The following is a 26090-nucleotide window of genomic DNA, read 5'->3' as shown; positions in this document are numbered from 1 at the left end:
TTTGAGAAAAAAATTAAAAGTCAGGAGCTTGGGTGTGATGGTGGCCGTCACCCCACTCAGGTACTGGACTCTTTGGGAGGTAGGTCCTCGTCGTTGAGCGACGTCACTATGGAGACGGGGCTGTCTGAGGTAGTGCTGCTGGTCGTCCGGGAGATCTGCCCGATGCGCTCCTCCACGCAGCCGGCCGAGAGCCGCGCCTCCGCGTCGTGGTCCCAGCACTCCTCGATGGTCTCGCACATCTGGCTCAGGCCCTGCAGCCGCGAACACAAGAGCACAGGAAGGTTACAGGAAGCCATGTTTAATCTGGTCAGACAAGCGCTACCGGAGTCTCATGGCCGGTACAGAGAGACTCAAAAGGAGCTTCTATCCCAAGGCCATCAGGATGCTCAATGACAACACTATGCAACACTAACTCACCCATTCTACATGCATTGCACACACATGCACACACTCACTTTAAACATTCACCTTTAACATTCACTTTAGACACTACACCATATTTTATCTATTTATTACAAAAATATTTGTACTACATCTCTACCTCATTTTTGTATTTGTTGCATTTTGTACTTTAGTTTTGTATATTGTATGTTTTGTATAGTGTTTGGTCTTTATTCTTTTTTACTGTATGAAGCACAATCTCAGGAGGGTCATACAAAACCAAGCATTTCACTGTAATGTACATGTACCTTATCCTGTTAATCTGTAGACCGTTTTCGCCTAAAGGTACATGCCTAAGTAAATGAAAGATTGCTCCACTTCTGCAAGGTCAATTTGCATGTTCTTGGTATCTAGGAACATCTAGGGACCTGGGGGTATGTATTTCCAGTGTCAGAAATATTGTGTCTGTTACTAGGAGTAAATTGTAATGAAGAAAAGGAGAATATGGATTATGATTTATGCATCTTTGATCATGTTAAATCTGCGGGGCACGAGAAAATGCTCACTGAGCTCATTCACCACCTTATTGAGATCACGTGTAAAACAAATCTAAGCAAATGAACCGCGGGAAGATGATTAAACAGAAGGATTTGTAGATACAGTAATTAATGATAATCGATTTTAATTATAATTTCATATTTGACCTTGAACTTGACCTTATTATGGCCAAATCATACATCTATGGATAGGGAAATGCTCCTCTTTCCAATGGCAGGGTTGAATCTGGATTTAGTAATTTCCTTGCGGTTTTTTTCTTTTCTGTTCTCCCAGCCGTTAACAGACTGTTATGCTACATGGCTACCAAGTGAGCTGTATCGAGTAGGGATGGGCGTGAGTAATCGATTACTCGTAGCTATGAGAAATCGATCTTAAATTATTAATAATTTTTTTCTTTTTCTTTCACATGTATGTGTAAGATTATAACTGTTTGTTGGTTTCCTTAAACATATGTGAATGAACAAAAGTAAGTAAAAAAAAAATTAACAAAAATGTAATTTTTTAAATGTATTTATAAATTGTTTGCGTTTTTTCCCCTTTTCGAGTAATACACGATCACTCGAGTATAGCATGCGATCAATCTATCTGGATTCTTCTTAAAAATGCCCATCCCTAGTATCCAGCATGCCGTTAAGCTGTGTAATTGAGAGGGTCCCCTCTCAATACACTACACAGTGTAGGTGCAGGTAAAAAAAAAGGGGAAATATATATTTTTTAATAAAACGATATTCACATGAACTATTCGATTTCTTATAATAAAATTTTGAATATTAAAAAGGTCGATGCCCATCCCTACTCTTAACAAACCAAACTAGAAGGGCACTCTGAGGTTACACCTGTGTTACAGCACACATTGTCCCGTCAGCACACCTTCCAGGAGGAGAACTCCAATACACAAGAGGAGAGCCATAATATTACGTAGTCTGAATGATGTCACAGGGACAATTGCTGGAGAGCAGTTGGTGAACTTGAGAACTGGTAGGACTATCTGACTCTTAATAATAAACACTGCACAGACTCTGTGCACAAATCCCATCTTAATAAATATTTCATATATTTAATATAATTGAATCTTCCGACAGCCCTGTGCAAATTAAATTTAAGACTTTCTAATACCGGGACGAGATTTACTTCACGTCACTAATGGATCAATACAATCCGTATTAAGTGGTGTTGCCCTATCAAAACAGCAGTCAAAGTGTATATTTTCAGCACTAGGTTTGTTTACCAATGATTTTAAGTGTTATTAGCAGAATATGTTTATGAACATCTCTGCGCATTGCACCGGAAAACGGACGGTTTAGACGAGAGGACAGGAAAGCAGTCATGAGATCGTTGTAGTCCTAAGAAAGAGGAGACCCAGGGCTTTCGATGGACGTCTACATTTCATAAAACTACACTACCCAGCTTACACCAGCCGCATACAAACATAGGCCAACCATTTTTCTCTTACAAATATTGACGTGAATATATATATATATATTTCTGACACTCCCTGAGGTCCATAGATGTCCCTAGATACCAAAAACATGCAAATGCCCCTTCCATTTACTTGGGTATTTAGGCGAATTTTCGGAAAATATGGCTAGGGCTTAAGAGGTTAAATTGAGAATTATGAATTTAATACTTAATACCCTGCATTACTACTGTTTGATTAAATCCTGCTACACTACTGTTCACTACTACTACCGTTATCACTATCATTACTAGGTGCATTTACTACGTCCACTTTGTTCTATGTTCTATTATTATTACTACCTATCACACCTGTACCCCGCAATGCTGCCATGACACTTGAATTTCCCCAAGGGGATTAATAAAGGAACACTTGACTCGACCGTAACAAAGGACACTATAAAAGAAGGAAGGGTCATCACGTCACTGTGTAGCACGTGAAAACGCACATTGGCACAAGTGCGGAAACTTTCAGTTCGCCGACTTCGAGTTGAATGGGATCAGCCATCTCCTCATTTAAACAGGTTATTACCTCAGATGTCAGAATCAACAGCAATTTGTTGCATAGTTAACTAGCTAACGCTTGATATATTGGTTGATGTATATTTCCCCAGATAGCTAGTACATTTTGGATTTTTAATACAGGCTTCCACAGAACTGGCACCAAAGTCTGGCACCAAGCAGAGTATAAAACGCTGTTATTCTGACTGACGACCCTTCCTTCTTTTATAGTTTACAGTTTCCTCCTAGAACCCTGACAGGTTGAGCAGCACCACAGGACGCCTCCAGCAACATGAACGACATCATCCTCGATGAGCGACGCAAAACAATCAATGGCGCGAGTCTGCACACTTCACCGGGCCGTCCCGCTGGCCGAGTGAGGAAACGGATTCATCCTCTGTCTGAGAGGCCGGCATCCTGACTCATTCAATGAGTTTAGACGGGAGGAAATTAAATGCCCTGCCTTTTCCAATAGCCGACTGTCGAGTCCATCGCTATGTAATACAATCACACACAGACAGAGCAACTGCTCGCTAGCAGGGCTGCTGCTCCCGTTTCCATACGGTCAGCGGACGGTGTACATAGCTTGGGGAATGAAATGACGAGGCAAAGAGTGATACCACCGATTACCGTCGCTACCTCAGCTAACGTTATACAAGCGAGCTACAAACACCACTGCTCACAGCCCCCCAGGTGTTGCCGTTCATATATCGTCGTGGTGAGACCTGGTCGTACAAACAAGGTTTGTTGGAAACCCGTCAAAATTAGCTTCTCCTTCATTATCGATTGGTTTGTTTTCATGTCGATTTCTCTTCAGATACCTCCGATTTGTAATCCCTCCCCTCGCTTGATTTGATCGGTCCGTCGACAAGAAGGCGACATTGACGTCCGTGCGCTCCGCGGCTAAAGATGAAACTGTTTCAACCGAGCGCGCCCCGAAAAAGAGTCTCTTGAAAACCGCGAGGCGTGTCGTTTGGAGGCGTGCACCTGGCTCAACAAAACCACTGTAAAAAGGCGCAGATGCGTTCAAAAAGGCGTCCAATGTGATCAAAGCCGTAGGGTTTAAAAAGTAGAACACCAACAACAACAACATGATGTGCCTATAAGAGGAAGTCCAATATTAGATTCAAGCTATCGCCTGAATTTCATAGGGATTGACATTACGGACCCAGCCAAAACATAAAGATTTCCTCTCGTATATCAGACAGATACATTTTCAGTTCTGGCTTTTTTCCGGCATCGAAACAGGGAATCGAGTATTTATTGTGACATCAGACCTAGCGGCAACCTCGCTTGTGTGCCCAGCTTCCCTCAGTCAGAAATGTTGCTGACACACACACACACACACACACAGCTAAAACCGATGAAAAAAAATCGTGTAGGTCTTTGTCTGACTGTCAGCCGATCCACCAAGTCTGAGCCAATTCAGATAAGACACGCACAAGTTATCAGGGCTGTCACAGGCGGGTGTCGATTTCCACCCCAACCAATAAAAGCACATGGTACGCAATCTGGTCAAAATATGTCAACGTTAGATCAACCCTGGATCATTTCACGTTTGAAAAAACGCCTCGAGAAGGCCATGAAAGAACGCTGCGCCACGCCCACTGGCCGACCAGTAATGAGGACTGGGAAAGGGTGCTGCAACATCCTGCCCCCACCCCGTAAACACAGTAGCCATGTTTCCACCGTTACTCACAGGATGCTTGAGCCAGCAGTCCTTGATGGCTGGACGCATCTTCTTGTGCACGACCACATCCTGCAGATCCTCCAGGGAGGGATGCTGGCCTATTTCTTCCTCAAACGGCAGCATGTACTCGCCGGTCGAGCCTGGAAACAAGGGCAGGGGTGTCAACAGGATGGAAAGTGCATCGGGCGGCAGTCTAGTCCAGTAGATTAGATAGTAGTAAGATTAGATACACAAATGTATTACGTCACTATACAGCACGAGTACAACAAAAAGAGGTTTGGCATCCAACCAGAGTGCAAATGTAACAGTAAAGTGCAATAGTAATATACAATGTACAGGTGATTAAAACGTATTCATTAAAGGGTTGTAGTATTAATATGTACAGTGATACAGGTATAAAGACACTATGGTAGTAAGTCATACTGGCCAGCAGCATAACTAGTATGAGTAGGTAAGGAATATGTACAGATATAGAATCTACAGGTATGTAAAAAGGATTGTATGTATCTACAGGTATGTACAGACAGATGTGGATAGATATATAATACAGTAAGAATAAATATATATATATACAGCAATATTGTACATGCTATAATACAGATGTTATATGGGTAGACTATAGTCTGAGGTAGGTAGTTATGATTACAGTGTAGAGCAAAGACAGTGAAGGCAATAGGTATAAATTCAGTATAGGCAACTAGTCCATCAATGGTGGACGTTAGGCAGTAGTCTCTAGTCTACTCAATGGTGACGCGCTGGAGTTGGAACGATAGCTTAACACTAGATCCGTACTTCACCGGTGAGTGACCGCAGGCCGAACATTCAATATAGACGCTACTGTACCTTAACACCAATTAATCTGCATTCCAACACAAAAATAGAGAAGGACTTACATTTAAACCAGCACATTGTAACTTTCATAAACGTACACAATTGCGGCCCACTGTGGCCGTTAGAGGTAACTGCTCAGTGTTTACATGGACTGCATTGATATAGCGCTTTTATCCCAAGCAACTTATGCCTCACATTCACACAGATGGCAGAGGCAACCTGTGCAAAGTGCCAACCTGCTCATCAGGAGAAGTTAGGGGTTAAGTGTCTTGCTCAAGGACACTTCCACACGCTTCCGGGAGGAGCCGGAATCCAACCGGGAACCATCTGATTAGCAGACAACCGCTCTAGCGCCTGAGCCACGTGGCCGCCCCACAGGTCGCAAACAGTTTTTTTCTTTTATTCTGTCAAACATAATGAATTAATACCCGCCCCACAGGTCACAACCAAAAAGGTTAATTGGAAACGGCCAATTCCATTGAGTTTTCACGCATCGCCGACGGGTGGGTTCTCTCTCGCTCAGCCCAACTCTCATTTGCAGTATATGGTATTTTTCCATGAAGGTTTTTCTCTCACTCAGCCTAATGGTATTTTTCCATGAAAATGTTCCACAGCGCTGGTTTAATAAATGAGTGTGGAGGCGGAGGACCTTTGAGCCCCTGAGACGCCTGACTTACTGTCCCCATCTGTGCAGCGTGACTTACTGTCTGTGCAGCGTGACTTACTGTCTGTGTAGCGTGACTTACTGTCTGTGTAGCGTGACTTACTGTCTGTGCAGCGTGACTTACTGTCTGTGTAGCGTGACTTACTGTCTGTGTAGCGTGACTTACTGTCTGTGTAGCGTGACTTACTGTCTGTGCAGCGTGACTTACTGTCTGTGCAGCGTGACTTACTGTCTGTGCAGCGTGACTTACTGTCTGTGTAGCGTGACTTACTGTCTGCGCAGCGTGACTTACTGTCTGTGCAGCGTGACTTACTGTCTGTGCAGCGTGACTTACTGTCTGTGTAGCGTGACTTACTGTCTGCGCAGCGTGACTTACTGTCTGCGTAGCGTGACTTACTGTCTGTGTAGCGTGACTTACTGTCTGTGTAGCGTGACTTACTGTCTGTGTAGCGTGACTTACTGTCTGCGTAGCGTGACTTACTGTCTGCGTAGCGTGACTTACTGTCTGCGTAGCGTGACTTACTGTCTGCGTAGCGTGACTTACTGTCTGCGTAGCGTGACTTACTGTCTGCGTAGCGTGACTTACTGTCTGTGCAGCGTGACTTACTGTCTGTGCAGCGTGACTTACTGTCTGTGTAGCGTGACTTACTGTCTGTGTAGCGTGACTTACTGTCTGTGTAGCGTGACTTACTGTCTGTGCAGCGTGACTTACTGTCTGTGTAGCGTGACTTACTGTCTGTGTAGCGTGACTTACTGTCTGTGTAGCGTGACTTACTGTCTGCGTAGCGTGACTTACTGTCTGTGTAGCGTGACTTACTGTCTGTGTAGCGTGACTTACTGTCTGTGTCTGTGCAGCGTGACTTACTGTCTGTGCAGCGTGACTTACTGTCTGTGTAGCGTGACTTACTGTCTGTGTAGCGTGACTTACTGTCTGCGTAGCGTGACTTACTGTCTGCATAGCGTGACTTACTGTCTGCGTAGCGTGACTTACTGTCTGCGTAGCGTGACTTACTGTCTGCATAGCGTGACTTACTGTCTGTGTAGCGTGACTTACTGTCTGTGTAGCGTGACTTACTGTCTGTGTAGCGTGACTTACTGTCTGTGTAGCGTGACTTACTGTCTGTGTAGCGTGACTTACTGTCTGTGTAGCGTGACTTACTGTCTGCGTAGCGTGACTTACTGTCTGTGTAGCGTGACTTACTGTCTGTGTAGCGTGACTTACTGTCTGTGTCTGTGCAGCAGCGTGTGACTTACTGTCTGTGTAGCGTGACTTACTGTCTGTGTAGCGTGACTTACTGTCTGTGTAGCGTGACTTACTGTCTGTGCAGCGTGTGACTTACTGTCTGTGTAGCGTGACTTACTGTCTGTGTAGCGTGACTTACTGTCTGTGTAGCGTGACTTACTGTCTGTGCAGCGTGACTTACTGTCTGTGCAGCGTGACTTACTGTCTATGCAGCGTGACTTACTGTCTGTGTAGCGTGACTTACTGTCTGCGTAGCGTGACTTACTGTCTGCGCAGCGTGACTTACTGTCTGCGCAGCGTGACTTACTGTCTGTGTAGCGTGACTTACTGTCTGTGTAGCGTGACTTACTGTCTATGCAGCGTGACTTACTGTCTGCGTAGCGTGACTTACTGTCTGCGTAGCGTGACTTACTGTCTGCGTAGCGTGACTTACTGTCTGCGTAGCGTGACTTACTGTCTGCGTAGCGTGACTTACTGTCTGTGTAGCGTGACTTACTGTCTGCGTAGCGTGACTTACTGTCTGTGTAGCGTGACTTACTGTCTGTGTAGCGTGACTTACTGTCTGTGCAGCGTGACTTACTGTCTGCGTAGCGTGACTTACTGTCTGTGCAGCATGACTTACTGTCTGTGTAGCGTGACTTACTGTCTGTGCAGCGTGACTTACTGTCTGTGCAGCGTGACTTACTGTCTGTGCAGCGTGACTTACTGTCTGTGTAGCGTGACTTACTGTCTGTGCAGCGTGACTTACTGTCTATGTAGCGTGACTTACTGTCTGTGCAGCGTGACTTACTGTCTGTGCAGCGTGACTTACTGTCTGTGCAGCGTGACTTACTGTCTGTGTAGCGTGACTTACTGTCTGTGTAGCGTGACTTACTGTCTGCGTAGCGTGACTTACTGTCTGCGTAGCGTGACTTACTGTCTGTGTAGCGTGACTTACTGTCTGTGCAGCGTGACTTACTGTCTGTGTAGCGTGACTTACTGTCTGCGTAGCGTGACTTACTGTCTGCGTAGCGTGACTTACTGTCTGCGTAGCGTGACTTACTGTCTGTGCAGCGTGACTTACTGTCTGTGTCTGTGCAGCAGCGTGTGACTTACTGTCTGTGTCTGTGCAGCAGCGTGTGACTTACTGTCTGTGTCTGTGCAGCGTGTGACTTACTGTCTGCGTAGCGTGACTTACTGTCTGTGTCTGTGCAGCGTGTGACTTACTGTCTGCGTAGCGTGACTTACTGTCTGTGTCTGTGCAGCGTGTGACTTACTGTCTGCGTAGCGTGACTTACTGTCTGTGTAGCGTGACTTACTGTCTGTGTCTGTGCAGCAGCGTGTGACTTACTGTCTGTGTCTGTGCAGCAGCGTGTGACTTACTGTCTGTGTCTGTGCAGCAGCGTGTGACTTACTGTCTATGTCTGTGCAGCGTGACACCAGCTCCCACAGCACCAGGCCCAGGGCGTACATGTCTATCCTCAGGAAGGAGTCCCGCTGGAAGTTGATGGCCCCCTCCAGCACCTCTGGAGCCATGTAGCGCCTCGTCCCCACCTGAGAACACAGGAAGTACTGTAACGAGGGAGAGAGGTCAGCCATGTAGCGCCTCGTCCCCACCTGAGAACACAGGATGTGTAGGGTGTAGACTACACTACTGTCGGGTCTGGGGAGGGTGTAGACCACCCTACTGTCGGGTCTGAAACCCCAAGCCTCTGATGGTAGGCAAGTGAAAACCAAAATGATCTATACATTTTCATCTAATATATAATAAAATAAGTATATGGAAATCGCACACTGCAGAAGTATTATAAAGTATTTGGAACGGAAATTGGATGACAAGACAATTTTGAATAAAGTACAACTATGACAATTATAGGTACAACTATGATCAAAAATCGCATTGTAATTTGTAGTGTAGAAAAACAAAACAAGGAAGAAAAGAAATTTGACCATATATGGCCCAGTCCTACATAAATGGACTGCATTTATATGTCATTATTATATATTTACAACATATGCCTCACATTCACCCATTCACTCGCACACAGATGGCGGAGGCGACCATGTGTAGCCGGGGCTCGTATTGCCATCTCTGCGTTGTGTTTAAAGTTCGACCCCTGTTAAGGGATTGCCCCGAGTGAGTCTCGAACCCCGGGTCTCCGGCACCACGCATCGCAGCCCACTATACCAAGAGGTGAATGGACCTGTCTCAAACCCTGCCCCTTTTCTTGATCCTCCAAACCAAGTTTGTCCGAGGTAAGCGACAGCTGTGATTGGAGGATCAAGAAAAGGGGCAGGGTTTGAGACAGGTCCATTCACCTTTTGGTAACGTGTCTGCATGCCTTTTATGGGTGGATGAGTTTACTTGCAGTACCGCTACGTGCCACAGTCACTTCACAACACTTGAAGTCCATCGTGACTGTGGATATACTCACAGACCTCCGTTACACCTGCAAGGTGCCAACCTGCTCATCGGGAGCAGTTAGGAGTTAAAATGTCTTTGCTCAAGGACACTTCAACACACTGCCGGGAGGAGCCGGAAATCGAACCGGGCACCTCCTGAGCCACTGTTGTGCCACATGACTGTTGTGCATGAGGACTGTGTGTGTGTGTATGTATAGCCCATGTGCATGTGAAAAGTAACACGTAGGCGTCAGATACCTGGCCGTGAGTGTCTCCGGGGGGCTTTCCTGGCTCAAACCGCACAGCCAGCCCAAAGTCTCCAATGATTGCAGTCAGATCATCTCGAAGCAACACATTCTTGCTCTTGAAGTCCCTGGGAAATGACATTCAGTACAAAGGACAAGTGAGGTCACAGTCATAACATTTGATTCAATTACGTCAACTCTTTTATTTGAGGTTGTTACTTATTTGTAATACCTGTATCACTGTACATATTAATACTACAACTCTGTACATACATCCGATTATCACTATACTCAGTAGTACTAATATGTATATTTTATACCCAGTTTAAATCACCAGTACATTGTATATTACTATTGCACTTTACTGTTACATTTGCACTCTGGTTGGATGCCAAACTTCTTTCAGTTGTACTGTACTTGTGCTGTATAATGACAATACATTGGAATGGGATCTAATACATTTTAAATCCAATAGGCTTTGGAGTTCGGAGGACAGATCACTGAGACAGGAGCTAGGAATTCACAGCATCGCCATGACGACCAGTATGACACAATGCCACGGCGTTGGCCACAGTTGTTAAATGAGAATCTCCTGCAAACTGATCACAATCGCACGTTGTTCTGTTGACCAAGACGCCTCGTGATGGAATTATGATCAATACCGCCAATACCATCCATATTCACATGGAGACGCGCTGCCAAAGACCCAGACGGGTCGAAACATTGTCTCTGCGTTTAATCAATGAAAAGGTGCATCGGAGTAAAGCTCAAGTTAGCCTTCCACCAAGGTTCTTAGCCGTCGGTGGTAGTTGCGGGGGTTTGAGGGTTTCTCCTTAGTGAAACAACATGGCAAACGTTGCTACAATGCAACATCTCCGGTCTCTCCTTCTTCATCTTTTCTGTTCTGTTCAGCTGAGCCTGTTGCCAGACTGTTATGCTAGTCGGCTAGCTAGCGAGCTGTACCCAGCATGGCATACAGTATTTTTTGAGACAGAACGATATTCGCTAAAATAATAGTTTCACTAAGCTCACACATTTCAAGCATCAGTGGTGTAACATTCAGAATGAATGCTTTTGTTCCCGGAATTACGCTAGATTGGTCCACTAATGTTAGCAATGACAGCAGCCAGAGAACTCGCTTGTTTGACTACGACACGTCGCTATTTAGTAAAAACAAAATCATATGTTAATATGGGGGAGGGGGTCCAATTAGAATGTGAATAGTTCCCAGTGACTATCGAATAGTCATTTTGTGAGTTTTGCCCATCCCTACTAACAAACACTCCCAAGTAAAGGCATCCATACCTCTGCAAGACAATGGTGTCTATAGGCGAACACTAGCAAACCCTCCCAAGTGAAGGCATCCATACCTCTGCAAGACAATGATGTCTATATGCTAACACTAACAAACCCTCCAAGTGAATAGTGTCCATACCTTTGCAAGACAATGATGTCTATAGCCCATCACTAACAAACCCTCCAAGTTAACAGCATCCGTACCTGTGTGCGATGGTGGGCTTGGGGCCCTCTCCCTTGTAGCTGGGGATGTCCTCGTGGAGGTAGGCCAGGCCACAGGCCATGGTCTCTGCTATGTGACACAACTCACTCCAGCTAATAGGGTTGCCTTTCAGGTGGTCCGTCAATGAACCCTGTGTTCACGCCACAAAGCAGAAAGAGCCAGGTTATGACACAGGAAACACGTTGTGATGACCGGAGAGGAAAGGACACAAAAGGGAGTTGAAGGTCAACGTCTCTTTCTTAAATCAAGCGTATTATGTTGAGCTCAGCTGTGACTACACTTCTCTTGTAATAATTACTGAGGCAGTATGGAACACATGGTTATGGTAAATTACTGATTTAATATGGAACACATGGTTATGGTAAATTACTGATGTAATATGAACACATGGTTATTATTGAGGTTTCATGGAATACATGGTTGAGATAAATTAGAAGTAAATAAAGGTCTGAATTAACAGATCAGCTTCAAATAATCATGGCTTTCTCTTCTCTACTGCCTTCTCTCTCTCTGAGGTATCTGAAGATAAATGGACAGCTGTCGATGTTTAAAATAGTATCGATATAGTTGCCAACGTTGGTTAGCGTCAGCCATCAATGCTAACGGTAGTAATGGATGTAACTTATGTAACGTTAGCTGAGGTAGCAACGGTATTCAGTGGTATTGCTCGATGCGAAGGCATCCAATCTGATCACAGCCTAACAAGTTGGTACTAGTGGTCAAGAGCATCGCGACGGCTTTGATTACACACAGACACACACTTCACTCAAACATCAACTTGATAAGGGCAAGAGACGCACAACAGACTGAAGTTTCATTGCGATTGATCTGAAGCATCCCTATTTGACAAGAGAAGACATCTGATCCCGGATCTGTTGGTTACATCAATCTCGGTCCCTTTTCCAGTGAGAGAGCAGGCTACTTTTTCCAATTTATCCATATTCTCCTATACTTCCTCTCAGCAATGTCAAGACAAGCGTTGCAACAGCAGTATAATCCTCACACACCACAGATGTGCCGAAATACAAAAGAAATGCCAGACAGACAACAATATCTGGTGGCGTTTATGAGATGTATAGAGGAGGTCACTGCACATGAAGATTTCCCATCAACATATAAAGAATGACTACTGAATATAATTTGAATCAGTCAACAAATACTGAAACGGGACGACCTTGTACAATTATGTAGCTGTTCATCCAGTGGCTGGGGGGGGGGGACCTTCAAATCGAAGCTGACAATCTACTTAAACCTCGAAGTTATACATCATTAAACATCCAGGATAATAGGAGTATGAAGCCTAAAACACGAAACAATATTGTCACTGTCAAACCGGTTACGGCACTCGCAGTACGTTATCCCAGTGGCCACTTAAGACACAGAAACCCGATCAGTGAATGTTTTATCTCAGGGATTGGGCCACTGTGCTCTCTCTCTCTCACACACACTCTCTCCCTCACTCACCCTTTCGTGGAACTCCATGATGAGCCAGAGCTCCGTCTCCAGGTTGGCTCCGTGTTTCTCCGCAGCGATGTAACGCAGTAGGTTCTCATGTCGCATCCCAGGAGTCAAGAATATGTCCCGCTCGTTGTGCCATGACTGCTTGTCCTGCACGTGCACACACACACACACACACGACAACAAAGACCCCCTCAGTCAGTCAAAGGTAAAAGCACTACAACAATATGCGGCGAATGTTCTTGGCCGTCATCAATGCACATAGTGATGGTTCAATACATTTACATATTGAATGTATATATTATATTTACAATATGATCTAGCATAAATAGATTTTTTTGGCCAATTTGTCTTTGGCTTCACCATGGTTGCAATCAACAAGACAATACAGTACAAACACCATACAGGCACAAAAGACATTGGCCCAAAACAGCCTAATACATAGACAAATGAAAAACAACAACACAAACACAGACAGATATTCAGCTACCTAACCAGTACCGTTGTTAAAATGAAAAGCTAGGAATTCATCAGAGCAATGACATGTGGGATGAAAGACGTCTTAGGGGAACTCTATAGCGCCTTCCAGATGGAAGCTTGTCAAACTCACTATGAAGGGGATGCAAAGGATCAATACAATATTTGCTGAGCCATTCCGAAGTACATGTAAGTCAGACAATTGTTTTTGTGGTTTCCCTATGACTTTACTAGCCACTTTACTTACACTGTCCTGTGGGGTCATATAGCCCTTGTGACCGTTGTTGACAGCATCAACGTTACAGAGACAGGCTCCCCGTACAGTCATTTTACTCTGTGCGTTTCCGATTACCACTCAGATTTCGACTCACCTGAATAGGGAAGATCTTCACAGCAACATATTCACTCATCAGCTGGGCCTTCCACACGCAGCCGAAGCGGCCCCTTGCTTTGATCTCCAGTAGTTGCAGCGGTTTCAGGCCCACCGAGGGGGAAGGAGGCGTGACCCCAGGATCCTGAGGAAGACACGGGGAGAAGATATGGTCAAATACACCGGCCTCATGATTAGATTACGATTCAGCCGTCCACAATTCGATTCGGTTGGATTCTACGATGCATCTCGATGCAGCTCAATAATATATTACATCCTCAATTTTATAATCTATATTACTGCACTTTTTCATCAATTAATACAAGCAGTCAGATAAATAAACTTCTATTTAGAAAGTTCTTAAATCAGAATGTCAAAATAAATGTCTTTACTAGTGTTGCATATACTAGAAAGGTATCTCGATACCCAGCTGTTAAAAAAAACGATTCAATACTAGAATAGTCTGATGCTGTATTTTCGATAAGTTGAGTGGATGCAGAGCACTAGCTTTAATAATACAATAATAATAATAATATATTTGATTTTTAGGGCGCTTTATAGTTGTGGAGCAAATCCCAAAGCGCTACATTGTAAAAGAACATAAAAGCTAGCAAGAGAGTAAAAATTATTACATTTTAATAATCGATTATGTTCCGTCACTGCATCGATGCAGAATCGTCCACATCGCGATGCATCTTAGAATCGAGAAATGTCCACACCCCTAGAGGATATGGTCAAATACACCACGCTTTATGGTCATGTACAACACCCCTAGAGGATATGGTCAAATACACCACGCTTTATGGTCATGTACAGGGTCTCACCCCTAGAGGATATGGTCAAATACACCACGCTTTATGGTCATGTACAACACCCCTAGAGGATATGGCAGGGGTGGACGGTATGGTCTAAAATGTATATCACGGTATAATTTGAAGCATAGACGGTAACGGTATATATCACGGTATCAGTGTTTCCGTTAGAATAATTTTTTTGCCTGATAGGCAGGCTATATAAAGAATGACATCCTCAAGGCATGTAGATTTATAATATTTTAACTTAAAACTAGGCTACTTTTGCGTATAAAGTCATTATATTCCAAATAAAATAAGTCCCGAGTCCGTGCTGCTCCCATTGCAAACAGCCGGGCTGGATGCTGGATTTTGCTAGAAGCATATGTAGCTGCAGAGCCGCAGAGCCAGCGGCGCTTTCAGGTCTGGTCACAGCTTTCAGCCGTTGGGTGGGGGGGCGCTGTTGAGCGGACCTGACCTGAAAGCGCCGCTGGCTCTGCGGCTCTGCAGCTGCATGCTATTCGCAAATCCACTGCTGCCTGCAGCCGTCCTCCCGGCTCCCGCTGCAGCCGTCGTTATCATAACACTACACGCATATCATAATGTTTACAGCAAACTGTAGTTGATCACCAGGTATGTTTTATTAACGTAGAATAATTCATATAAGAAAAACGATAGGGACATCTCTTACCTTTCTCCACTGGTTAAAAATGCCAGGAACTGAAATTGAAACTTGCTGTGCGCCGCGGTGATATGTGTTTATTATGAAATGACAATTGCGTGTTGACACGCCCACTGCGCGAAGCCTCCTAAATAACTTTTTCCAGTTTGCACATATCTATTATCTATGACTAATTCTATCTATTTTTAGGGGCAAATGCGATTGAAATAGTCACGCTGTGGTTACATGACGTCATTGCTATTTTAGAGCTGCTCTACCGGTTACACGGTATAGTCAAAATCCATACCGTAGAGCAAATTAATACCGTTTATACCGTATACCGTTTATACCGTCCACCCCTAGGATATGGTCAAATACACCACGCTTTATGGTCATGTACACCCCTAGAGGATATGGTCAAATACACCACGCTTTATGGTCATGTACAACACCCCTAGAGGATATGGTCAAATACACCACGCTTTATGGTCATGTACAACACCCCTAGAGGATATGGTCAAATACACCACGCTTTATGGTCATGTACAGGGTCTCCCCTTGGATTGTTTTTTGGACGGTGGCGGCGAGGGGTCATTTTTGGCGTTTGTTCCACATCTATCCCTGTTGCCGTTAAGTGTTGGTTGTAGCACTAGAACGGTTCAGATTTGGATACTTCATTATGACTAAAGCACTAGCTCTAAGCACTGGGCCTATAGGCTCCCTTTGTGCCTTTTGAAAGAAATTATTATGTTTTGTTAATTTCCCATTTTATCTAGCGGTGGCGGTCCACCACTGTAAATTAATGTAGAGGAAAAACACTGATATCATCTTTAACAGATTGTGTTTTGCCAAATGCCCTTTTCATTTAATTTCAAACTCGAAGGGCAACTGAGGTTTCCCTCATTTACAATCACGTCATAAAGAAATGAGCAAAAGAAATGTAAAAATCACACAGCATATAAAATCATAACGTAAGACAACAAGACGAGGCAAAAAGCAAGGATAACAAATAAATTAAAACACATACAACTTGATCGACAAAAGGTTGGAGATCAAGGTTTTAAACTCTGCAACATAGGAGAGCATCTCAAGCTTTAAGGAGTGTTGGAGTTCATCCCATTAATAAATGGTAAATGGTGCATCTATATAAAGCTTGTATCCAAGGCACTTTACAACTTATGCCTCACATTCACACACCGATGGTGGAGGCAACCATGCAAGGTGGCAACCTGCTCGTCGGGGGCAGTTAGGGGCCTTGCTCAAGGACAGGGAACCTTCCGATAACCATGAGCGCTCTACCTCCTGAGCAGTGTTGCGATGCTCATATCCACACTGGTTGCACACACGCTAATGACGCCACGTGCACGCCGCGCTCCCAGGCGCGTGCGCGCATAAATGTTCCCTCGCATAAGGACAGACTAAAAACAGTGCCCAATTGCCTCTACGAATGGAATGCAACACCTGACGACCGGCGCTATCGATATGCAAAGTAGCCAGGTGGGTACTGCGAGTTGGCGCATCAGTCGAGTGCAGCACATTCCTGTGTGGACGCGCGTGCACAATCCGTGCGTGTGCCAGGGTTTCCGTTGTCCGGTAATTACCGTTTTTTTACTGGAGAAATCTGTTGAAGTCCGACATATTTAAATATCTCCGGTCATAATGTCCTGTGAAAATAATTCCTTCGTGACCTGTGGTTTGCTGATGAGAATGGCGGGGCGGGAGCTTGATGCTGGATTAGCGAGAAGCATGCAACTGCAGAGCCGCAGAGCTCACAGTTGTGCCCGCACAGTGCAATACTCTAATTCAGCCATTGGGTGGTGGGTGGCGCTGCTGAGCGGTCCCCGGGAGGCCTATTGCTTATTAACAGCGGAGCAGTGCTGCCGTTGCTTCCGCGTTTTCCCTGATTGGCTGCGACACGCCCCGCGGCAGGCGCGGCAACCGCAGAGCGGAGCGGCAGAGCTTGCGGCATTATGTAACCGCCCTAATCCGCCATGATTTTCATTCGAAGCACAGCTCACCTGGCAGCGCAGCGGTCCTGCGGTCCGTTGTTGACAAGTTCAAATCCCATCAAATTTTTTTTTAACGTGTATTCTTTCGCCGGTTAAGGTTAGGCATGGTTAAGGTTAAGGTTAAGCATTGTTTCGGAGTTGGTTAAGGTTAGAACGGTTAAGTTTAGGCGCTGTTAAGGAGCTGGTTAAGGTTAGAGTTTGTCTTAGAGAATGGCAATATTCTTTCTATGGTTAAGGTTAAGGTTAGGCATGGTTAAGGTTAGGCATTGTTTCGGAATTAGTTAAGGTTAGAACGGTTAAGTTTAGGCGCTGTTAAGGAGCTGGTTAAGGTTAGAGTTTGTCTTAGGCCCTGTCCACACGAGAGTTTGGATTTAATATGACCGAAGTTTGAAAAAATAAAACTCCGTCCACACGGTGAACACAGGTGGACAACCGTGTATAACTGCGTACTCACGGCAGAGCTGGAACCCAGCAACCGATACATTTAGTACAATGTAATACAATGCCAAAGCAGTAGGCGGCGATGTTGTTCAGACATGAAGGCCATTTCAACCAATCAGAAAAGACTGAACGCTCACTAAACTTCCTGTTGGGTCGCGATCTGCCATTAATTAACTGAAGAAGAAGAAGTAAACTTCCTGTTTAGAAGCACAGCTGGACTGGATCATTTTGCCAACGGAACATATTATTTTCAGCAAAGAAAGAAACTGCAATAAACAAACGGATACATTCACTGTGTGTTCTGCCTCTCATTTTGTTGATGAAACAAAACCATCAGCAACACAATTTACCACCAAGAGCGGATAGTTTCGTCTCACAAAAGACCGCCGGTGTTGTTAGCTACATCATGCTAAATTGAATGGCATTCTCCATGTATATAGTTAGCATCGAGGCTATTAACGTAGTAACGTTAACGCTAGTAGAAATGGATGAAAACTTTATTTAACAGATTGCAGAATGGGTACAATACGGCTCAATACACACAATTGTTAAGGGTATGCAGACTGTTGTAGTTTTGGACTGGGCTCCTTATAACAATAACTTGACAACACGTTGGTAGCCGCAGCTACTTGGGACAGCTCTGCTGTAAACACTGGAAATAACCGTGCGTGTTACACATGAATAAGCAATCTGAGGAGGACGGCAAATTATATTAATTATAGCGCGATATTGCAAGTGACTCCCAGAAATAGTTCTGATGTTTGGACTAATGGACGGAGTCGAGGTCCAGCCAGGGGAGAATTCGGCGACAAGACATCAGTCGATCACAACACTCTTCAACACAGACGATACGTTTCGAACAAAAGTTTGTTACAATCATTTTCATATAACGCTACTTGGGACTGCTGTAAACACTGGTGTAGCTGGCTCTGCTATGATCTCTCTACCCCGCGGTCTGCCGTGAACATGGGAAATAATTGCGACAGCTCTGCTGTAAACACTGGGAATAACCTCGGTTGCTATGCCCACACGCAACTGCAAAACCGCACAACTTCGCCCTGGCCACCGGTTTCAAAAGACCGCGGTTGCAGTGTAGCAAATCCCCGGTTGTGTGTGGCCGAACAGTGCAACTGCGCACATACAATCACGGTTACATTAAACCCAGCGTTCGTGTGGACGGGGCCTTAGAGAATGGCAATATTCTTTCTATGGTTAAGGTTAAGGTTAGGCATGGTTAAGGTTAAGGTTAAGGTTAGGCATTGTTTCGGAGTTGGTTAAGGTTAGAACGGTTAAGTTTAGGCGCTGTTAAGGAGCTGGTTAAGGTTAGCGTTTGTCTTAGAGAATGGCAATAGACAGCCTATTTCCGCATTGCCGCTCTCTCGCGCTGCCGCGGTCACATGGTCAAATTGTCACATTCTTGCACTCCTCCGCTGTTAAAAAGCAACACGCCCCCAGACCGGACCTGATAGCACCGCTGGCTCTGCGGCTCTGCAGTTGCATACTATTGGGATTAGTTTATCGCTTCGTTGGGAGGCGGAGATTGTCATTGGTTTCAGCGATCACGCAACGTTGAACCCCACGATAATGTTGCAGTCTCTCTCTGCCAAATTTCTCAGTTCTTCGCTTGATATAATTAATACAAATGTCCAATATAACGGAATTCGTTAGCTCATAAAAAAGTTATTATAACAGACTGCTGTTTAATGTCGGGCCGACTGCCCACAGACACCTATTTGATTTCAAGTCAGCAGCAGCACGGAGTCTCGAGGGACTTATTTTATTTGGAATATATTAATGACTGCATACGCAAAAGTAGCCTAGTTTTAAGTTAAAATATTATAAATCTACATGCCTTGAGGATGTCACTCTTTATATAGCCTGCCTATCAATTGTTTTTAAGCTAAATAAACTGACCGGAATTTCTCACATTTGTCCGGGAGATTGAAATCTTCCAGGACACGGAAACCCTGGCGTGTGCGTGCACGCGCTTCTGCTCACAAAACTTTGGTTGCACGGAGTGCAACCTCGTCCCATGAGCAACGCATCACTGCTCCTGAGCCACTGCCGCCCCTGGAGCAAGGAGCACCATAGCAAAATGCAGATTTACCCCATTCAGAGCAAACTCCCCCCCCCCGAATATAAAAACATGTTCTCAGTTTTACAGCCTATACGTTTTGTGTGCTCGAGCACCACCGCTTCACTCCTGTGGAGAAAGATTAGAGAGAGAAGGTCCCCTCACCTCGCTCAGGTCCACGTGTCCATAGGGGGGCTTGCGGTGCCGGTACATCCAGAGGGCCAGCACCAGGGCCAGGGAGAGCACGCAGAGGGGCAGCAGGGAGTAGACCAGCACGTTGAGGAGCGACGGCACCCGGGGAGGAGGCCGGATCTTCACTGGGAGAGGAGAGGGGGACGTCAGTGGATCAAGTCGTTGTGGCTTGGATATATATATAAAAAAGTTATAAAGGGTTTGTTTTTTTAGCCCTCGACAGTGTTTTCGGCCATCTAAAGGCCGCATTTCACACAATCAAATATATTAGTCTGTCTTCTCTGATGCCGTTTAATTACATTTGAGGTGTGATTTTTAAGAAGGTGCTATAAGTGGTATTTTTTGTTAGAATATGTGTTAAATAGCTCTCCATTCCAACAGCCATAACAGATATATTTAGGGATGTCCGATATTATCGGCCTACCGATATTATCGGCCGATATTGGGATTAAAATGTAATATCGGAAAATATCGGTATAAAAATATATATATGCATAATGTTGTGTTAATTAATTAATAACAAGATATATGTAATGTTAATTACCTGAAATTATTACGTTTTATAAGCATATATCAGTATCGGTTGATATCGGTATCGGAAATTAAGAGTTGGACAATATCGGTATATCGGATATCGGTAAAAAAGCCAATATCGAACATCCCAAGATATATTGATCGTCTGGTCAGTAACATGGGTCTCCCAGTCCCTCTCCAAAAAGAAAACACCACTTACAGCACCTTTAAGATGGCCTGCTTTTCACAAGTCATAATTACACCATGATTGCATAATACATATAAACACATTTCCACATAATCAATGTCCAATCATATTCTCTGGCCTGTGGTTCCACACCCAGGTTACATTGATTTTAGCCCTTAGTCCTCCACGTCAAACAGTCTGAGCACCTCTAGGTCTACAGCACAACCAGGTAAGATATTAGGGATGAGCACGAGTAATGTTTCCCCAGATCAAGTACTCGCATTAATTACTCCAGTAGTGCTCGAGTAACTGTTCAGGGAAATCTATATTTAACGCATCTTAAAAAGAGCATGGCAGTAGCAAGAACAAGATATTGTGCGGAGTCACACACACGCTACAGATTCTATTGTCTCACTCCACAAACATAATGCCACGTTCAGCTTATAATGTTGTCCGACTAAGTATTGATAACGCGCTTAGTATTTTACAAATTTGAGGTTTTATTTATTTGATGCACGTGGTGGGCACCGATATGCGCAAATGGACTAAATGGGTTTTATTTCTATAGAAGAAGAAAAAACACAGGTGGGGGGCAAGGGGCAAGTAATGTACTGGGTGGATGAACACCGAGTAACAACCGTGGCATGCATGACTAGTTGGCACCATTTGGAAACTTGCAAACACAAACCACAGTCATTATCTTTTAGATAACACAAACTTTTCACTGTAGCGTCAAGTGTACTATCCCATGCGCCACAGTTTCCCACAATGACTCATGCCTCGTGGAATTTCAGAGGAGGAGATTTCCGTTTCAGTGGCACAAACGAGCACTTTTGGTGGACATAGTATTATGTGTTCGAGCGAGCGCCCTCAAAAAACCGCCCCCGAGTTCAGTTGAAACGGCGAGTACTCGGGTAAGGATGATATCCTCTGCTCCCGGGTCACTGAGGAGGGAAGGAAGACGTTCATATTTCATGGCATTTCGCGCCCCGCCGTCGCCCACTCACCTCGGCCGCTGCCTATGATGTCGGGGAGGTGGGTGAACCTCTTGTTGCAGTAGTTGCCCTCGCAGCAGCAGAAGAAGACCTGTGGGTTCTCCTCCATGGAGACACACTCTTGCCTGTAATAACGGGAAGACACACAGCCCCATTACCGCACATGATTAATGACGCAATTACCTTAACCGAGTGACCGCATTAAGGACACCTCTCGTGAGCGTGAGGGAGCTTCACGGGCCACAAAAACAGAGCTTCATGTTTCTTGTGAGCTGAAATATTACCAGAATTTGAGGAAATGAAAGAGCATTATGTTTACATTTAGTCATTTAGCGGACCCTTTTATCCAAAGCGACTTACAAAATGTGAACAACAAGTCAGCGGGAGGGGTACACCTGGCAGCTAATAGTCAGTGGCATTGTTCTCAAATAGTGTCGAACTTGAGTGTCACACCTCTTGAGCGCATATCAGTATAGACATATTAGCACGATCGGTAGGAGTATAAGTGTATAGTAGAAATAAAATATAAAAAAATAAATCTGATATTTTTTGAAGGTGTGTTTTTAGTCGACAGTGGAAAATTGGCCGTTTAACGTTTGTGTGACATGTGCCATTTGGTGGACCTGCCTATATTACTACCTACTACTATGCCAATATATCAAGACTGTAGCACTCAAGTTCGACACTGGCGCACAATCTTACTGACCCTTAGTTGCCAGAGTTGTACCCTTCCTGCGGACCTGTCGTACAGAACTTGTAAGTTGCTTTGGATAAAAGCGTCAGCCCAGCGACTACATGTGAACGGTGGACACTTGTATCCTATATGTGCCCTCCTATACAATGAGTGCTTTTTTTTAAGTAAGGGCCATCCCAGGGGAAATCGAACCCCCAACCCCTGGCCGTGTTAAGTGTTGTGTACTACCCGTCTACCTACACAAGGCCAGTAGCCCTTTAGTGCCGTGGAACTCAATCCACGTGGTGGAACCTAAGGGGCCGGTGGCCTCACCGGTCATAGCAGTTGAAGTCGTCCAGCCAGCAGCCTTTCTTCACCAGCTTGATGGTCCCGGAGGAGTTGAGCCAGGAGGCGTAACAGTGCAGGCGCTTGTCCTTCTCCCCCTCGCAGCGCTCGAAGCCGCTCTGGTTGGTGCTCTCCGTCCGCCAGTTGTCGTTGTAGTAGACGCACTCCCGGGTCTCCGCTTCCCCCAGACTATACCCTGAGACGGACCAGAGGAGGAGGAGAAGAGGCGGCTTCAAAATGATATATCGCGCACTCAACCCGCCCCGATCCTAATGAATTGAAATGCAATTGCGGACGTGCAGACGGCACTCTGAGATCCGTTTGTTACTATGAGGAACATCTCTCCCGAGCGAGACTTCCATCATCCGGGCTGGCGTGCGGCCAAGCCGTGAGCGCTCTCTGTAGTGGAAGGAGCTTCCTCTCTCTGAGCTTAGTGGTGCTCCTGGATGAAAGCTCGGCATAATTGAATTCACCACAAAATCATTTATGAGCATAACTAGATGGTGAAAAACTATACAGATAAGAACATGCCAACATGATATAGCATACTATGCAAAGACAACGCACGCCGTGGCGACGCAATGCCATGCCACTTCTCTAGATAAGAAGGCTGCCTCCTCCTTGAGTAAAGCACATCTGGAGGGGCAGATAAGATGTTGCGTCTGCATTATTAGTATCTAAAGGACTGCTCTAAATGTTCCTTAGGTCCACAGAAGATAAAAAATATCAGGCAGACAAATGTTTTTTGGCAAGCAAACCACTTGTACCGAGTTGAAATTGACCAAATCTGTCCATTTCCTAATCTATCGATGCCTTTTATTTTCATAATTGTTGGTGTATTATTTGGTGTATAATATGAAGGAACGCCGGCATCCGACCAAAAAGCACAAGGGATGGGTTTGAAAAATGTTGAAATGGGACAACAAGCCAGACAATGGGCAACGATGCCCTTCAAAATATCACTTGAGACATTCATTCCCAAATCTTTGTTCAAAGAAAAAAAAATAGTGCCTGCCTCTTTAAATTCCAGCCTAGGAGGTTGCTGCCCATCCCCCCACGTTACCCCCTCAGCCCAACACAACACACACCTAAATAAATGTATTTTCGCCTATAGCCAGTAGTAGCTACCTGGTCAAACATAATACAATCATTTCTAATGCCATCATACACATTGTAAGCACCTCTGCACGCTCATTATGATAAGAGGGAAGCACAACATAGCAAAGGGGGGAAAACACATGCACCACGGTCCACTGAGCCGAGATGGCATTGCTGATTCCAGTGGTCACATGACCCAAAAAGACTTTTACTACTAGATCACTCCCCAACCCCCCACCATCTCTCACTTAGTGAAGCCCACAACAACAGATCCTGGAGAGACAGCTTTAGCCACACACAGCCTATATATTCGAGCCATAATCTGCCACCATGAAGGTATTATCCTAGTGAAATCCCACACAAAAAAAAAGGAGACAGCCGATCCTCAATAAATAAATACAATTAATAAATACATATATTACAATTTAACGGCACACACACAAAAAGGAGGGGAGCGAAGGCAAGAGAGGAGAAGATCCATTGTTCCCCCCAATTCATTTACATATGATGATGGAATCGAAGTAAACGTGGGGAAATGGATTACATGCTATATGCCTGGAACACAAAAAACAACTATCCCACAGTAAGCACATCGGCTGCATTCCTGAAAATGTGCCAAACAAAAGACAACAAAGCTCATGCTCAATTTCACGTGGTATCACGCCACAGGCTTGGAAACGGATCTGTGTGGAACAGTATAGCAGCCTATAACCCCGATTTTGGGGACAAATACGAAACATTGAGACACGACACGGAGAAATGTCTGATCTGATGATTTTTTTAATCGATTATCATTTATTTGGGGGGCATCAAAGAGCTCCCTCTATTTTAAATGGTGTAGTTTAGACTGCAACCCTGGGATGTAACAGATAATGTGTCAGGATGTTGTTGCAGCTGCTGCCATCTATTCACACCGCAGTCAAGGCTAAAGCAGGGAATGCAACAGTTTCAAAGTGTAGGTGCAATTTTTTTTGCCTTTAATTGGTGTAGTAGACGAGGTAGATCACCCAACCATTTAAATATATATATATATATATATAGTTAACATTTTAAAGATTGATCACAAAAAGAAATAGCCTTAAGGCCTCATGCAAGCAACAGACCATAGTAGAGACAGGACGACAATAGATAAGAGTCTTCCTTTTGGATGGTGGGATCTATGCTTTTATAGGCAAATAAACAACACAAGCAAACAAAGTTTCAGTAGCAAAGAAATAACGCCACCTTCGTCCGTAGAGTTCAAATGTCTAAACGCGATTCTAGGCAGGTTGATTATTATTATTAATACAACAAGAGAGAGAGGGGGGGAAGAAATGCGTGTTTGATGTATCGGGTGATCGGCGAGAAAGTGTTGTAATTACATCCCAGCAACAATGGAAGCCTACCTGCACACAAAGTTCCCAGGAGAAGCGAACAAGTCAGCCACGAAAAAGACATGTTCTCTTTTGAAACAGAAGACAGAGATTTGCTCTCCTTTCCGCCGCGAACATTAAGAGTCAGGTTGTCCGAACATCGGTGCTCTGAGCGCGGATCACACGGAGCGCAGGCCTCGCGGCTCCTCCAGCACCACGGCGCGTGTCAACAGCCCGCCGCGCGGCGCAACAATGTTGCAAAAAAAAAAAAAAAAAGATACAAACGATTAATTGCCTACACAAAGGCTATTAGTCCCGTTAATAATCGCACCATTCCGCGTCGCGACTGTTGAAGTGTCGTTCGAACGATCCGCGACGACGGCTACCGGGCTTGTTTTACGTTTTTTTTCCGGTTGAATAGTGGCAGCAGTGCGTCGGGAGGTCGGTCGGGGTTTACATGCATGTTACTGATCTGTGTCCAAAATGGCTTCTAAATGGGGAAGGGGCTGGGAGCAGGCTCAGCAGGGAGACCCGGATGTGTAAACACAAAGAGGCATTCAGGCAGAGAGAGAGAGGGTGACCTTAGCGCGACACTGGTGGGAGATACAGATCCCCAAAATATACACCCGATTCCAGCCCGACATTTCCAATTAAAATGCTTGATTTTTGATGGGAGTCTTCCCTTATTGCTCCACTTTCTATCTGCGATTAGCCCGTGGGTTTCCCATCATTGGGATACATAATAATATACTCTTTTGCATATTCCAACTATAGTTCCTTCTTGAAGCTGAAAGGGAGAGTGGGTTAGCAGACGTTATGTTATGTCACTTTATTTTTTTTGTGCAGATTCAGATTCAGATTCAGATTCCTTTATTGAGCCATTTGTGTAAAACACATTGGTAATTGTTGCAGCAATACAGTGTATGCATTCTTTCTTTTTTCACAGTAAACAAACACCATTGCATTGTGTGTTTCCGTGGAAAAT

The 26090-nt window shown here is 44.7% G+C and overlaps 1 protein-coding gene across 1 annotated transcript; it reads right to left on the bottom strand.

The window, feature by feature from the left end:
- Window positions 1-25303, bottom strand: LOC311238910 (activin receptor type-2B-like). Its single transcript, XM_084327104.1, has 11 exons — window positions 25139-25303; window positions 22644-22851; window positions 21650-21762; window positions 19916-20067; window positions 13776-13919; window positions 12934-13077; window positions 11451-11599; window positions 9964-10078; window positions 8718-8856; window positions 4595-4725; window positions 1-251 (listed from the first exon to the last, which is right to left on the bottom strand). The coding sequence occupies exons 1-11, from the start codon at window positions 25188-25190 to the stop codon at window positions 57-59; spliced, it is 1542 nt and encodes a 513-aa protein (XP_084183230.1). The 5' UTR covers window positions 25191-25303; the 3' UTR covers window positions 1-56.
- Between the last annotated feature and the right edge of the window lie 787 nt (window positions 25304-26090).

This window comes from Notolepis coatsorum (assembly GCF_963971535.1).
Source record: "Notolepis coatsorum genome assembly, chromosome: 13".
Lineage (NCBI taxonomy): Eukaryota > Metazoa > Chordata > Actinopteri > Aulopiformes > Paralepididae > Notolepis > Notolepis coatsorum.
The sequence above is the reverse complement of the archived record's forward strand: the minus strand, read 5'-3'. Positions and strand labels throughout refer to the sequence as shown.